Below are 15,957 nucleotides of genomic sequence, written 5' to 3' on the forward strand. Positions count from 1 at the left end.
GTGAACTTGATACTGCGGAGACTTGAGGCGCCGTCTGACATTTCTCGCCCCCATGTTTACCTTCAGATAACTCCTCACTTCCTATTTTTGATTGGATAATGCCCAATCTGCATTTCTTTCTGTTCCATTCCCACAACATTGCACAACCTTAAACTCTGTAGAGAAGTCGATCCCACAGCTAAATACTGTCACCTTTTGTGCTTTAGTAGGACCCATCATTCTCTGATCAACCATTAATGTCATATGTGGCCATGACGCAGTTTCATTTATAAGAGAAAAAACCACACTGTGTCGCCATTGTTCCCCAAGTCCATCATATTATTACTTCATCCTGCTACTACATGTTGACTGAGTATAGGCCAAATATGAATGAATGAATGAATGAATGAATGAGTCATAAAATTGTGAAATCAGTGTGTTATACCAGTCTTCAACAGACAGATTGTAAAAGGCCCAGTTCTTGGACAAGGAAAGAGCGAGACCCCTAGAAATACAAACACATCATCTATATGGCACTAGGCTCCTTTGCTGCACCATTTCGTGGGGTTAATTTGGGGCAAATCTGACAATATTGACAAAATTCTGAAAAAGTTGACCCCACGATCATCGTTTTGTAAAACTAGAGAAACATGAAAAGCCTAGATCTTGGACATGGAAGGAGCTATAGAGATAAAATTTCAGACACAGCATCTAGACTGCAATGGCATCACTGTGTGTGAATTTGGGGCAAATTCAGGAATATTAAGAAAATTGTGAAAAAGTTGACCCCACAGTCATGGTTTTGTAAAACTAGAGAAGTGATGAAACTGAAACTATGATTGAAAGAGAAATAGAGGAAATAGCTCAGTTGGGAGCGTGTTAGACTCAAGATCTTAATGTCGCTGGTTCAGTCCCAGGTTTCAGCAGTGATCACCCTTGTCACAAAAATGTCATAGTAACCATGGATCAAATGGGGCATTCTAGTAAAAAGGTCCATATCTTGGACAAGGTAAGAGCGAGAAGCTTTGAAGACCCCTGTGTTATACCACTGTGTTGGCATTGATGCAGTTTATTCTCACACACACACACACACACACACACACACACACACACACACACACACCTGAATGGAACAGGAGAAGATCACATGATTGAAAACAGCTTTTACTATACATTAAAATCAGCAGATATACATTTGATCGCAACTTTGCAAAACAAGACCAAAAAGGCAACAAGTGGCGAGTGAGAGGTAAGAGTGCAAAACATAACGCAGAAATGTCTCAGAAAGGCCATAAAAAGTCAATAAATACCTCAAATTAAAGGAGCTGTTTAAGTCAAGTTACTATACTGTATTCCATTCTTTCAGTCAGTCAACACGTTTACATACTTTCAGTCAGCGTCACCAAGAAGAGAAAGAGCTGCAAACCTTCAGCGTCTTTACTGGCAGCCATAGTAATGAGTCAAACCTGTTACAACTGATCTGCTTCCCTCATCTGTCTTTATAGCAGCACAACCTCATCTGTAGTTTCCGTCCCTCCGTCTTGCTCTTGTCCCTCCACCCCAGTGTCTTCATCTTCCTCTCTCTCCGTGTTGATCTGTGCCACTCCCAGTCTGTACAGAGCATCCCGGATCACCACCTGACCAGGCTGACAGGCCTTCACCACCTCATTGATCTGCTGGTTCACAACGTCCCTGCTGGACAGAAAGTCTACCAGACGGTTGTAGAGGTAGTAATAGGCCGCGTTGTTGAAAACCACGTGTCCACTCTGAGCACGGCTCACTGAGGAGGAGACCTCCGATTCCTCTGTGGCGTCGCTCTGTTCTTCCTCATCCTTCTTGTTCTTTTGCTCCAGCTCTGCCACCAGGCTGACGTAGGGCTCCAGGTCTCTGCAGAGGACCATGGAGTGATGATCTGGAGCAGGAAGCTCCTGGCCGTCAGCTGCCTCAGCTGGGTGCACCAGCCAACAAGAGGGAGATTTGGTGATGGGGTGGACCTGCTGGTTCTCCCTGACTGAGAAGAGTTCAGCGTCGTACGGCTGCTCCTGCAGCTCTGCACAGGACACAAACTGAAGAACAAATAAATGAGATACAGGAAATAATAACAAGAACACCTTGTCATTACAAAAATGGATGTCATAAAATCTGTGGTTCAGTCGATATTGAAGCCTTCACTACAATAAAACAGATTCATCTTTTAATTCATCATAACGATTCAATTAAAAACTACATTTGTATACATTTTTGTAAACATTTGTATCCCCCACCTCTGGCTTTTCAAAGGGGTCAGAGAAGCAGCCTTGGTTCCTGCCCCACATCTGGGTTGCCAGTTCTGGGTACTGCATGTCAGTGCACAGCGCCACCTGTCGGGCACAGTCAGTAACGTAGACTGGAGGCCAGTAGCGAGAAGACACGAGCAGGTCGATGTGGTCTCGAGCCGTCTCTCCCCTCACCATGTACTTAGAGCCACACACCACCTGGATAGAGATCCAATAGTGAGAAAGTTTGAGGAAGATCTTAACATTTTGAGAAGCTTAAAGTTGTGAATAACAGTGAACAACAGAGTGGAATATACTTGATGGAATCATCCGGTAGTTTGTGTACTTATTAAGTGCTTTCTATGTGACGTTACACAACCAGGGGTTCATGTCAGATTATGGGTGATGCGTGGCTGTTACCTTGTGGGGGCAGACTTTGGACAGTTTACCAGCAGTGCGTTGTGGAGGCGGCTGTGGCGCCGTGGAGACGCCAGTGTGCACGAGTGTGTAGAAGGAGACGAGAGAGGCCAGCAGCTCGTTCTAACACAGGAGAGGAGGACACCAGCGTGTTAGAGGAAACAGATGAGGGCACAAACTCAGACGGACGGACGAATGAGGAAACGCTCTCTCAAACAGAATCACGTTGCGGAAATTGCCATTGAGCAAGGCACTGAATAGGGGGATTTCCAGCTGTACAGACCCAGAACTCACCACAGCAACGACACGTGTGCTTGTTCCTACATTCATGTTATGTGGGCACAAGAATAAAAGCCACACACACACACACACACACACACACACACACACACACACACACACACACACACACACACACACACACACACACACACACACACACACACACACACACACACACACACACACACACACACACACACACACACACACACACACACACACACCTTGTCGGAGCCGTGTGTGAAGCTGGCCCCGCAGCGCTCCAGTATGGTTCTGAGCTCTTCCTCGCTGTGCTCTTCGATCCTGTCCAGTCTCAGTTCGCCCTCATGAATGAGACGCACCAACGCAGACGGATCTCCTGAAACAGTCATTGCGTCTACATTTGTATCATTGTCGTCATGTGTGTAGCAGGCATGCGGTCCGGTGACACGTCGGTTACTTTGGGAGGAGCCGGTACCTGAGGGCTGCTGTGTGTGAGACAGGTCCTTGTCTTTCTCCGTGTTGATGACAGTGGGGCTCCTCATGAGTGGCGGGATGAAGGGGGCGATGATGGAGGCGTCTACCCGCGTGATGGGGATGTCTGCGGGGAAGGCGGCCTGCTCGATGGCTTCACTCTCCATGGTTAGCCAGAAGTCGTCGACGTGCACTTCGTCCGACACGGAGAACTCAGGCCAGGTAAACTGCAGACGGGATCACAACACAAGTGTGTGGTCGCAGTCGTATTGATTGGACTTATTGATATTTTTCCTGTTAATGCCTCACCTCCACATTCTTCAGCTCCAGCACGTTGTGTGTGTTGCGTTGAGCGATCTCCACTTTAGGCACGATGCCGCAAACGCCGCAGATCATGTCGTTATAGTCGCGCACTGTTAGACACTCAAAGGCCCAGTAGCCACTCAGCAGAAGCTCCTGAATCTGAGACGACTCCTCTGGACTCAGAGCGTGGACTGACACAAAGAAAGACAGAGAGACAGAGAGACAGATGGACAGAAAGTGTCAAATACACTGGAAAAGGCAAACTCAAACAGCTGCAGGAGAGTTTGGGAGTAAATCAATGCGGTGATTACCAGGATGGTTGGGAATGTGGTCCAGTATGGTTCTGACAGCCTGAGAGGGAGAGTGACCCAGTCTGATGTTGGCTCTGATCTTCAGGAACAGATCGATACTCACCAATAATCTGTTCCCAACGTTAAACAAACCTGACGGAACAAATTCACACCAAGCATGAGAAAAAGAATCCAATCCAAAAAGAGTCCAAGATACTGAACATTATGCACAGATCTATATTATGGTGCCCCCTATAGGACAATGTGTGTAACGTTATCTACAGTCACAATGAAGCAACAAGCTGCTTTATTTCAAGTCATTTGTCGTCGTCTGTCCTCTGACATCACTTCAAACAGTCTCATACACACACAGATCTGTAACACTTGGTGAAGTTTACCTGGGTGAAGGTCGGTGAAGCTGTGCAGAGCCAAACACTGAGCGTTAAGACACACTTTGAGCTGGAGAGAGGCCGTTTGAATCAGTGTCTCAGTAAGAAGCCAGCAGTCCTCCTGTCCTGCAACAGTGCTGCAACACACACACACACACACACACACACACACACACACACACACACACACACACACACACACACACACACACACACACACACACACACACACACACACACACACACACACACACACACACACACACACACACACACACACACACACACACACACACACACACACACACACACACATTATTCAGAAATAGAAGAGAGGAGAATCTGGGAAGCCAAATTGTAAAGAAACAGAAGAAACAAAACATGAGTTTAGACCTGCAGCAGCTCCTCATCCTACATCTCCTCACCTCTGATCCCCTTTGAACAGAGGACAGCCACAGAGACCGCAGTGAGTCGCTGCCGACTCGTAAAACTGGGGCCACCCAGACTCGATCAGCGTCTCCGTCTTCATCTCCGCGCTGCTCTCGGTGTTCTGATCGGCCGGTTGAATCCAGACTATCTGAAGTCTGTTGAGCTCCTCGATGAGAGTCAGGGTTTCTTGCAGCTCGGTTTCGGTTTCAGGGATCTCCAGGGAGCGGCGCAGGAGCTGCAGGGTGGACTGGCGCTGGACCTCCTTCTGGGCTGGACTCAGGGCCTGGTACGGATCCAGCAGAGCCCCGGACTGAGGAGGAAGAGAGAGAAATCCGTGTGAGATGAGAGAACAGGTGAGTTAGACGAGAGAGGAAGCTACAGAGTGCAAGGGAGGACGTAAAACACAAAACTCTGTCTGTTCTCAGTCAGTGTTGATTTACGAAAAGCCCGAGAGCTCAGGCTCATGTGTGAGTGAAGACATGCAGCTGCTAAGTACAACTACTGTATCAACAAAACCCCAAGGAGGACACTTAACCTTTGTCCCCTTGGCGCTCTTCTGGGACAGCTCCGAGCCACATTTAGGACACATGGCGGGTTTATGTCTGTTCTTATACACGTAGTCACAAGATGGATTTTTACACCGCCCCCTTCCCCGCGCTGTAGACAGGCCCAAGTTCTAAGAGGAGGAAGAAGAAGGGAGGAAGACAAACCCAAATATCAACAAACAAGGACGGAAATGCATTACAGAGTCAAATTGAGCTCAAATTAGAACGTCAGGATGTCATTTAATGTGTATTTAAAAAGCATAAATAGAAGCAGTAACAGAAGTCAACTGACAAAGCTGGAGACGGTGTTCTGTTTGAGAGGAACCACAGACAGATAGTTCACTCCCTTGTCAATCATGGAAGCAACTTGCTGGCTTGATGAGGAATCCTAGGTAGAAACATACAGAGAGTGAGGAAACCGGAAACCTGTCTTACTATCTAACCGCGTGTGTGTGTGTGTGTGATTTAACCTGCTTGGCTGCGGCGGCGGGGACTGGGTGGCCCAGCTGCTTCAGAGTGTTTGGCTTGAGACCTGAGAGAGCCGACAGTTTCTCTCGAGGCGCTGCGGTTAGAAAACAACCACATTAAAAGACGACGCTTGAAATGTTCAATCAGTTCCTACAAACATTTCACTTCCTGTGACTCTGGTCAAGGTGGTCGGTGGTTAGCGTCAACACGTAACGAGCGACACATTCTATTCAAAGTGAGACCAGAATAATAACAGCTGATGTACCGATGGCTGGTTTGATGTTCACTGCATTCTGAAGTTTCCCGCCGTCAGATGGAACGGTTATAAACTGGAGCAAAGGGTGAGCTAGAAACACAAATAAGGTCAATATATTAATCAATATGACACAACAAACCTAATTTAAATCTGAAATAAGAGCGTGTGGCGTCTCACCTGTGCTGTAGAAGGCGGGGAGGATGGGTCTGACAGGCTTCTTCTGCTCTGTGCCACCACTCCTGTCAGGGGTTGCTGCTCCTCTCTCTGATCTACACACAAACACAAGGTATGTATGTATTAACACACATATTATGGAATGACTGCTGATTTGCAATTGAGGCTCAGTCCAGTTTCTGCCCTACAATCACGCTGTACATGTTAGTAGAAACGGCTCAATGCGTGTAACTGTTAGACGCTCACTTGGTTTGTGTCTGTAGTTTGGTGCTGCTGCCCTCTAGTGGCGCTCCGGCTGTAAGTGCCTGTTTCTTCGTGGCCCGTCGCTGAACCTGCTCGTCTTTCTTGCTCCTCGGGGAGTTTGAGACGGCGCCAGCAGCCCTCATCTCCCCAGCAGGAGACAATGCGGCTTGGCAGCTTTCCTCACAGTTGTTTTGAGCTTTCTGTGGCACTCGCTTCGATGCTTCGTCTTTCTCCTTCTTCTTCTTCTTTGCCTGATGGAACAATTAGAGCCAGGATATGACAGAATGAAGAATCACAACTCATCCCTGGAGCCTGTGGATGTTTTTCGTCGAGGTTCATATTGCATCCAGCAGCCTGGAGTGCAGACATGGCTTGTAACTCACAGCAGGCATCCACTTCCCACCCAGATGACTCCCACAGTCGGGGCACGTTGGTGGCTTGTGTCGGGTGACATACACAAATGAACAGCTGGGAGTGGGACACCTCCCCCGACCTCTCCTGGTGTATGTTTTCACAGACTGGAAAGCAAAGATGACACATTTCAGCTGATGTCTCCCAATTAAGACATTTCTAGGATGGATGAGGGTATGGTGTGAATACTTACTCTTTTATTTGAAGGTTTGGCACTCTGCTCTATGCTGCCCCCTACAGAGACCATCATCACCTGGCCCACAGAGCTGACAACCGCCATGGGCTTCTGTAGACCGAGCCAAATCAAACCAATTATCCTCAATCAAGTGGTTGAAGCCCGTTGCTACCTGGTAGATGGATGTATGTGCCTCACCTGTGCTGGTATGATGGTGACCAGCTGTGTCTTTTCCCCCTGAAGCTGCACCATGGCCCTGCCCACATCTCCCTCCACAAATGCATGGTTCATCCCATCTGCTGTCAGGTCAGAGGAGCTCTGAAGGTCATGGGTGATCATGGGTATCACCGTGGAGGGCGGGTCTTTGGATGAGATGGCAGAGGTAGAGGAGAGCAGGATACCTTGGAGATGAGATGTCACTGCCGTTTCCTCTTCCAGATCTTCCACGATGATGGATTCCTCGGCAAGCTCCACTTCACTCGCCAAACCAAGCGGGCTGAACTGGGGTTCTTTGGAGAGGGAGGATGTGCCTCCCTCTCCTGGTGAGCCCAGAGAGCCCACGCTCAGGTCTGACTGAAGCCCACCTGTCTGCTCACTTGAGGAGCAGCTTTTTGACAGGACGACATAAGTGGTCCTGGGGAGGATCTTGCGAAAGCCCGGCAGGTCATCAGGAGGACTCGATGAAGACTGAGAGACAAACACAGAAGAAAGGACCATTTGTGTTGTAACTATTACATGATTATTAGATTATGAGTCATCATGTGTCAGTCCAGTGTCCTAGTTTGGTCAATGTCTGTCTCAAAATTCAATAAGTGTCATGTGTCTTGTGAACAACTATGGCTATGAATCTAAAGAAGCATAAACATGACAGTTTTCCTCTTTATGACTGATTACATATAATTCACATTCCTCCTTGAAGTGGAAAGACATTTCCTTCAGGATGTTCCAGTTTATTCAGACTGAGATGGTTACATCAGGCGTGATGTTTATTTGTACAACAGCATGGAGAGGAAGAACAACTTACGGTGTCTGTGCCCTCCTTCTCGGCCTTGGCCTTCTCCAGGTAGTAGGCTTTCTCAGCCACACTCAGCCTCTTCCAGCTCTCACTGATGCGTTTGTTGATCTCAGACTGTGGCAGATTAGGGATTTCCTGCTGCATGAGCTGGTGCACATCAAAGTAGTATAACAGATATGCAGACCTAGAACAGAAAGATGTTCAGAGTGAGAGAACAGAGAATGATGAGAACCGTGGAACATAACTGTGACAGTCCAGTACTTTACCTGGGCTTCTTTGGTTTCTCCATTCCATCTTCCTGGGTTTTGCTCTTTCTCTTTTTGGGGGATGTGACTTCCATAAACGTGCCGCAGCTTTCGACCTTGACTTTCCCTTTGACATCATCATACACGTCCACTGACTCCATGGTTTCCATGGTTTCCATGGTTTCCATGAGTTAAGAGGCTAGCTTGAAGAACAGTATTTTTGTTAAAAATTTGAATGCAGCACTCAGCCATTGAATGTACTAAACTACAGAAGGATATTATTGACTATAGATTCCAGGCATCATCCCAGAATGCGTATTAAGAACATACACTCAGTGAGCACATTGAAATCAAACACAACCCAAAACAACAGCCATGTAAAGAATCCTCTTTATGAAGCTTGTAATATTCTGCTTTTGTAGACACCATGCTAGAGGGGTGCTGGCTATGTAAACATAATTAGTTTTGAATAGGAAAGCACAAGAATATGCATATGCATTAGCCTCATTTGGATTTATGTTTGTCATGCATCAGTGTCACCTGAGGAGATATAAACCAAGATATCAACATACTGCACTGATGTCAAATTGGATGCAAATAAAATCATTCAAGTGAGACGAAATAGGTAGGGACCTGCGCTCCCTCAGGAGAGGAAATACCACAAATATTTCTAAATATTATAGGAATACATTTTCTCAGTGTAGTCCTGAGGCAACATGTAGGTTCTTCCCCGCTGTAGCAGCAGGTTTAATGGCGTGTCTTCATACTGCCTGCACACCAAGTGAGTCATCCAATGAGGTGCCTTCTTATTGAAGCCTTACCTATCAAGCCCGAAGCTCCGCAAATTGCTCCAAACAAGCTTCAAATCATACTGAAAATGTCAGGCATCGTGTCGGCGGTACATAATGCAGCCATTACGCTGTGCTCCATCTAAAATATGAAATTTAAGATCCATAAATGCACCATGAAATATCTTCGTTTGTCCTCGACTAGTGAAAAACATGGCGCTTGGTTGCCACGGTCTTCCACCAATCGAGTCTCAGAATAAACATTCACGGGCCAATCACAGACCACGTTTTTGACACGTGGAAGCAACGCTGTACCTTCAGGTTATAGTGACAGAAACTACATTACGAGCTAAATTACCCCATATTTTGTATAATAGTTGAGTTAGTAAAGCGATTTATATTGTGATATAAACAAACGTTTAAATATGATTTAATTTAAGTTACTTTGACAGCATTAGACTACGGTGTGCAGATGTAACTGTACTTTTGCCCTCGGTTATGTCTCACAGGCAATATGCAGGGGCGTTTGCTCTTTAAAAGTTCAATAATAATTCGTAAAACATATGTTCTCGTGGAAAAGACTGTATCTACATTGCAAAACATTGTGGTCACCCTGTGAGTAGAATACCAAGTTTTTCCACGATGTTTACCATGACTGAATTGATCCTATGTGTGAATTATCACAATTTTATTTTATTTTTTATAAAATCTATATTGTATTATATGCCACAATAATCCTAACAATAGTAACACTACGAATAAGAATAATATCATTGTCATTGTCAAATCTTGTAGTAAACTGAAGATGTAACGCCTGTCAAATTATCGAGGGTGAAAAACCCACGCGTATCAGTTCGCAGACCAAAGTAATCGCACAGGATCGAAAATCAGCCAACCAGGCCTGCGAGTGAAACCTCAATCGTCCCACCGAGCAAAATGGCGGATGACAAGGTGAGTAAATTGCTGTGCCCCGAGTTTAATCGCTTTAATTTCACGTGTCTGGTCAGATTATAGAAAATGATCAGAGCCAGTAGGAGTAAACGGTTCCTCACAGCAGCAGCTCGCTCTGTCTTACTCTAAAATCAGGTCGCCGGGGCGGATTTGTGTCCTTGATCTTGCCGTTAACTAGTTCCCAAACTTCTCTTCTCTATCTTAGCTCTCGTGTATTTACACATTTGTATCGATATAACATGTTGCTTGTTGTGACGCTGTGATCCCATGTTCTTATAAAAAGGATCCTCTGAAACAGCTGAAAGACCTGACACAGCTGAAATCTCAGTTAGAGGAGATCCAGAAGAGAGTAGAGAACGAGATATCTGTTGGAATTCCACAGGTGAGTCCTCAATCACATTTGAATTGATTTCTAGCCTGAGTGTGTGCGTTACCCTGTTGAACTCTCTTCTTTCTCTGGGTGTTGCTGTTGCAGGGAGGTTCAGTGTTGGGCTCTCCCTTTCTGAAGGGCTTCCTGGCCGGATACCTGGTGGCCAAGCTGCGTTCCTCAGCCATCCTGGGAGTTCTGTTGGGAACGCTTACAGGCATGTACGCCGCACAGAGTTACCAAGTGCCCAACATCGAAAGAACTGTCAAAGACTACATGAACAGCTTGAAAAAAGGACCTAAATAATGATCTATAACCACTTTAGAGGGAAGGATTGAAGCTGCTGGTGCCAGATTTCTCTCCAGACCGGAAAACTGAACTGTGGACGGATATATATGACTGGAATGTTGTAACAAAGAGTGTATCAAAGTGTTTTTATAAGAGATATTTATATGATTCAGATGTTTAATGATTATTTGACTGATTTGAAGTGAGTTTATTTGCACTATATTAGGTATTTTTAAGGAGATATTCAATTGAGGGATATTTTGCATTGAGGATGATTGTGATCCAGAATGTGGGGTCCGGTTCCCCGTCCAGGCAGAGGAGAGGGTGGGGGAAGAAGCTTCACTGGGGGGTCCTGCTGGGACTGATGGTCCTCATCTACGGCTCCCACGCACCACTCATCAGCCTCACTAAGGTAGACGGTCGCATCCCGTTCAGTCCCTCTTCCTGTGTCGTCGTGATTGAGTTAACCAAACTCCTCGTCTCCCTGGGGAGCCTCATCCTGACCGGGGGAGGCTCTGCCTTACTCGCTCCTCCGTCTCTCGCCCACGTGGCCCCCTATGCCGTCCCCGCTGTCCTCTACGCCCTCAACAACAACCTGGTAGTTGTCATGCAGGCATACATGGACCCCAGCTCGTACCAAGTGCTGAGCAACCTCAAGATCGCCACCACGGCCCTGCTGTACTCCTCCTGCCTGGGTAAGAGGTTTCGGCCCGCTCAGTGGCTGGCTCTGGCGCTCCTCACGGGAGCCGGAGCGCTCCACAGCTACAGCAGCCTGGACATAGACGACCCCGAGAGGCCGGAAGACGAGGCGAGCCCCCGGCTTCACGTCACAGCCTGGGGCCTCTTCCTGGTGCTGGTGTACTGCTGTGTTTCCGGACTGGCGGCGGTTTACACAGAGAGAGTCCTGAAGAGCCAGAAGCTCTCGCTCAGCCTGCAGAATCTCTACCTCTATCTGTTTGGAGTGGCCATCAACGGCCTGTCCTCCCTGTCCACTGTAGCGAGTGAAAGGAGTTTCCTGGAGGGCTTCTCCTGGGCGGTGTGGGCCATCGTGGCAGGACAAGCAGCTAACGGACTCCTGATGTCTGTGGTGTTGAAGCACGGCAGCGGGATCACCAGGCTGTTTGTCATTTCCTGCTCCATGCTGGTGAACGCCGTCTTGTCTTGGGCCATTTTAGGGCTGCAGCTCACTCCTCTGTTCCTCCTGCCGGTTTCTATGATCGTCCTGGCAGCACATCTGTATTACAGCTAGAGGAGGCGACGCCTACACAACCACCAAGCCAACATAGAATGAACTTTATTTTTTGAGAATCTTGTTGAAATGCACTTGTTGTTGTTTTCTGCCTTCCATCTAGAGTTTGTATTCACATTGAAACTGGAATTTCATGTTTCAGCACACTTGTATTTGTTTTCATCATCATGTTATTACAACTTGCTTTACGTCTTCAGTTACACATTTTGTTTTGAATCACGTTCTCTGCCGAGTTTAATGTGAAAGAGTGTCAAAAGTATTATAAAGTGTGGTAATGACCAATAAAGTGTTTAAAACTGTTTCTATTTCTAAACTCATTGGTTCACAAACGTTTTAATTCATTGTTGCTGGGGTAACAGCCCAGACATAGGATCACCGTGCACAGCTAGAGCGTCCTTTAACTCTCCCAGAGCTGTAAAGGAAAGAGAAGTATCTCCTGTTGTTATCATCGTATCCAACAACCAGCTACAAACACAGGCTGGCAGATCTTTCCGGACACGTCCTCTGACCTTTGCGGAGCTGCTTGTTCTCTGCCTGTAGCTGCTGGTTCTGAGCAGACAGGTAAACGGCGTCCTGCACCGCCTCCAGCAGCACAGATCTGTACCTGCTCTCCGACATCCGCTTCTGCTCCTCGCTCACCTGGCGAAACACTCGGAACACCTGAGGAGAGAACACAAGACGACGTCATACTGAAGCAAAGCAGCAGCAGAATTTGATCCAAAATTCACGTCATTCATGTTAAATCAGCCAGAAGTGAAACAGATCACGGGAAAACCACTTTCACGCGATTGTTAGAAGCTCCATACAAAAGCAAATGTCGTGTCATATTTGGGTTTTGGGTTGAATCCCTATTCTACTGTATTTGTAAGTTGAGAGCAGCAACTTGAATGAAAACAGGTTGTGCTATAGTTTTCCCCGCAGAGGCTCAGGTTCTCTCCCCGCCTCCTCCTCAGCTTTGTGCCCTATATAGACACAATTGGATGGAGAGTCAGCGGGGATCTGGGTTTTGTCACTGTGTCAGGCTCCTATATGAAGGGGAACAGGATCTGAGGGGAGTGACCATGTGTTACACCCTGATAGCGCAGGTAAACAGAGCACGTAGATGCGGCGATAAGGACGGGAGAGAACTTGGCGGCTGTATATTGTAAAATAGAGGGATGGAACATCTCACCTGCAGACTCTCTTCTCTCAGACAGTGCAGCTCCGTTTGGTGCCTGTCGTATTGATCCTCCATCTCTCCCTCGGCCTGCTGGGCCTCAGTGCGCAGGGCCTCCATCTGCACCGCCAGGACCTGCCTCTCCCTGCTCAGCACCAGCAGCTCTCTCTGGGGACCCTCAGTCTGAACAGAGGGGTGTGTGTGTGTGTGTGTGTGTGTGTGTGTGTGTGTGTGTGGTGTGGGGGGCAGAATTAATTTGCAGATGCAGTGGTTGCATTGCCCATAAAAACTGCAACCTTGCATTCATTTCGACTGACTCAGCGTCCTGAGCTCAGACAGACAACAAACTGAATAATGTAAAACAGAAAAGTGCATCTCATTATCTCGGTGCTACCTGCTCCTGTGCCAGCTCTCTCTCCATCTTCTCCACCTCCGCCTGGATTAATCTCCCGTGCTCCTCTTTCACTTGCTGCCTCCTCTCCTGGGCTTTTTCGTGTTCCACCTGAGACCGATCAAAGAAATGGCAAAGTAGATTTCTTTGTTCATCCCGCTCAGCTTCACACACTCAGATTGTAAGTGAGATGAGGTTTCTTACTTGTTGTGAGGTGTCGGACTTCTCCTGTGTTACTCTGTGCTTGGCTGTTTCCTCTCTGAGAGTTTCCCTCAACTGCTGGATTCTCATCACCCTCTTCTGGACGTCCTCCACGTTGCCTTTACCCTCTACGACAAACACACACAGACTGGTGACTTCCCCCCCCCTCCGTCAAACAGCTGACAGGTCTCTGCGGCTCTTTACCTCTGATGTGTTCCTCCATTTCCTGTCTCAGCTGGTCCTGCAAGTGTTTCATCGTGCCCAAGCTCACGGGATCGCCTGAAGAGTGACGAGGGCCGTGTGACGACTGACGACTCTGCCCATGAAATCCAACAGGTTACCTCATCCACAACATACATACTGCAGTTTGGGGTAAAGTTGTGATGAAGAATAAACAAGTTAGACAGCAAACCTTTATTTTGCCTTTTATTTTCTCAGAATCGTCCTTCCTCTTCTCCCATGACTGATTTTTAACAATCTGATGACAGAACAAACTGGAGTTATTAAATCAAAAGCATCACGTGGTCGATGGAGAGACGCAGCTGCAGCCACGGTTACCTGCAGATGTTGCATCAGCTCCGCCAGCCTGTAGGTGTCGTCCACTGCATGGTCCCCCTGCGACATCATCCTGGCTCTCAGGTCCATGATGTCGTCTCGGATCTTTTGCTCTGCCGCTCTCGGGCTCCAATGACAGACAGTCGCCTCGGTTACCAAACCTCTCACTTTCTGGGCCACAGCTAGAGCAGAGGGGGTCTCATCATCCAGGACACCTGACGATCAGGGGGAGTCAAGATGGAATCAGTCGGGACCCTCATTCTCATGCACGTGCTGAAAGGATCCTGGGTGTCGGGGTGGAGGTTGGCTCACCTTGAGGGTGGATACAGTAGATGAGGACGGCCCTGCTGTTTCCTGTTAAGGCGTCATTTAGAAGGAAAGGGAGGAGCTTATCACTCATCATGGCTCCACTCTGGATCTGGTCCAGAGCTTTAACCAGGGGGCTGACTCTGGAAAGCATCCAGCACACACAGTCCACACGCTACTAACAGCTGATATCATTTTATGTCATTCCACATTTCAGAGTTGTGCCTCTTATCTCACGCTTTAAATATGTAGGGACAAGACAGGCTGATGATGCACACTGGATACATAAGGTTGTAGCTTGCAGGCAGAGATCATATGTCAAACTATTAGAGCCATTGAAGGAGTTAAGTAGGAGTTTGTAGTTGGAGCTCAGATTATTTCCATTATTCGTTTGAAATGGACTCTAGCAACAACTGCCTGATTTGAGGGAAACACAGAGCAGAACATTGGATGTGGCTTTTCTTCTGCTCTTCTGTATAAAGTCTTCCCTCACACAGGACAGAGCTCCCTCCCCTCTGCAGATGTTAGCTATCATAACTGATGGCTCCCCACTTCCAGAATCGTCCTTTCCCACTGAGCTGAGTGCCGTGTAACAGATAGCTGTGCGCCTGATGTGACTGACCCTCTGAGGTCGGTCCTGCTGGCTCCTCCTGCCAGCCTGAACAGCTGCAGCCTGCTGCGGCAAACCTCAGACTCCAGCTGCTCGGGATGGAGTTTCCACTCGACGGCAACTGAGAACAGAAAACTGCATCTGAGGAAAACACACAATAAATACAACAATTAAAGACATCACAACCTGATAATAAACTCCTAACAGTATTGTGTGACCTGTGCTGTAAGTGACATACCTACTGGATACACTGCCTGGATTGGCCTTCAGTGTCTCCTTGCATGCTTCATACAGAGAAAAGGCCTCATCTGCTGAGCACACACACACCTCACACACACCTCCTGCAAGACTGACACAGAACAAGGTGCAAGGTGTGAATTATTGTGTCCATCTCTGTAGATCTCAATAGCGGACGTCGTCTCTCCTGTCTCACCTGCCGAGCACCGGGTGAGTTACAGGCTTTAAGGTCTGTCTGCCGGGGCTCAGTAGGTCCACCACACTGCCGTCTGGATGGAACTGACAATACACAGCTTTGAAGGAGAGACTTTATCCTGCACACTAATATAATTAATATGATTTATGGTTGTGTTTACTACCTAGAGGGACAAACCTGAAGGAAAGATACAGAGGTGAATAATTCTCCCTTCACGTGCGCTGATGTGCGACTAAACAAACTCATTAAAACCTGAGACAGAGTTGAGATGGTATCATTATTGACACGGATAGAAACAGAAAAGCTAGTGATGTTGGTCGAAGCTCTGTTATG

The 15,957-nt window shown here is 47.4% G+C and overlaps 4 protein-coding genes across 5 annotated transcripts; 2 read left to right on the top strand and 2 right to left on the bottom strand.

Moving 5' to 3' along the window:
* Window positions 1-1,080: 1,080 nt before the first annotated feature.
* On the bottom strand, window positions 1,081-9,344 carry hmgxb3 (HMG box domain containing 3). Of its 2 annotated transcripts, none has more exons than XM_076165008.1 (21): window positions 9,151-9,344; window positions 8,351-8,528; window positions 8,094-8,268; window positions 7,268-7,756; window positions 7,088-7,180; window positions 6,867-7,001; window positions 6,487-6,734; window positions 6,244-6,335; window positions 6,076-6,156; window positions 5,813-5,904; window positions 5,635-5,730; window positions 5,333-5,473; window positions 4,794-5,107; window positions 4,378-4,505; window positions 4,001-4,132; window positions 3,696-3,880; window positions 3,391-3,613; window positions 3,158-3,291; window positions 2,655-2,774; window positions 2,244-2,453; window positions 1,081-2,045 (listed from the first exon to the last, which is right to left on the bottom strand). In XM_076165008.1, the coding sequence occupies exons 2-21, from the start codon at window positions 8,515-8,517 to the stop codon at window positions 1,479-1,481; spliced, it is 3,822 nt and encodes a 1,273-aa protein (XP_076021123.1). In that variant the 5' UTR covers window positions 8,518-8,528; window positions 9,151-9,344; the 3' UTR covers window positions 1,081-1,478. The 2 variants fall into 2 exon arrangements, with proteins under 2 accessions (XP_076021123.1, XP_076021124.1); XM_076165009.1 differs by having other exon boundaries at window positions 8,351-8,532.
* Window positions 9,345-9,842: 498 nt separating this feature from the next.
* LOC143011989 (SLC35A4 upstream open reading frame protein-like) lies at window positions 9,843-10,741 on the top strand. The gene is made up of 3 exons (XM_076165012.1): window positions 9,843-10,068; window positions 10,352-10,450; window positions 10,544-10,741. The coding sequence occupies exons 1-3, from the start codon at window positions 10,054-10,056 to the stop codon at window positions 10,739-10,741; spliced, it is 312 nt and encodes a 103-aa protein (XP_076021127.1). The 5' UTR covers window positions 9,843-10,053.
* A 251-nt stretch (window positions 10,742-10,992) lies between these two features.
* On the top strand, window positions 10,993-12,260 carry LOC143011987 (putative UDP-sugar transporter protein SLC35A4). Its single transcript, XM_076165011.1, has one exon. The coding sequence runs from the start codon at window positions 10,995-10,997 to the stop codon at window positions 11,970-11,972; it is 978 nt and encodes a 325-aa protein (XP_076021126.1). The 5' UTR covers window positions 10,993-10,994; the 3' UTR covers window positions 11,973-12,260.
* Window positions 12,261-12,293: 33 nt separating this feature from the next.
* Window positions 12,294-15,317, bottom strand: LOC143011986 (uncharacterized). The gene is made up of 10 exons (XM_076165010.1): window positions 15,204-15,317; window positions 14,588-14,724; window positions 14,279-14,490; window positions 14,133-14,198; window positions 13,925-14,036; window positions 13,724-13,848; window positions 13,523-13,630; window positions 13,144-13,311; window positions 12,482-12,632; window positions 12,294-12,384 (listed from the first exon to the last, which is right to left on the bottom strand). Exons 2-10 carry the CDS (start codon window positions 14,676-14,678, stop codon window positions 12,311-12,313), a joined length of 1,107 nt encoding a protein of 368 aa, XP_076021125.1. The 5' UTR covers window positions 14,679-14,724; window positions 15,204-15,317; the 3' UTR covers window positions 12,294-12,310.
* Between the last annotated feature and the right edge of the window lie 640 nt (window positions 15,318-15,957).

Source organism: Genypterus blacodes, unplaced genomic scaffold (genome assembly GCF_046128005.1).
Source record: "Genypterus blacodes isolate CSIRO-AG114 ecotype Tasmania unplaced genomic scaffold, CSIRO-AGI_Gbla_v1 ptg000139l_1, whole genome shotgun sequence".
Classification (NCBI taxonomy): domain Eukaryota; kingdom Metazoa; phylum Chordata; class Actinopteri; order Ophidiiformes; family Ophidiidae; genus Genypterus; species Genypterus blacodes.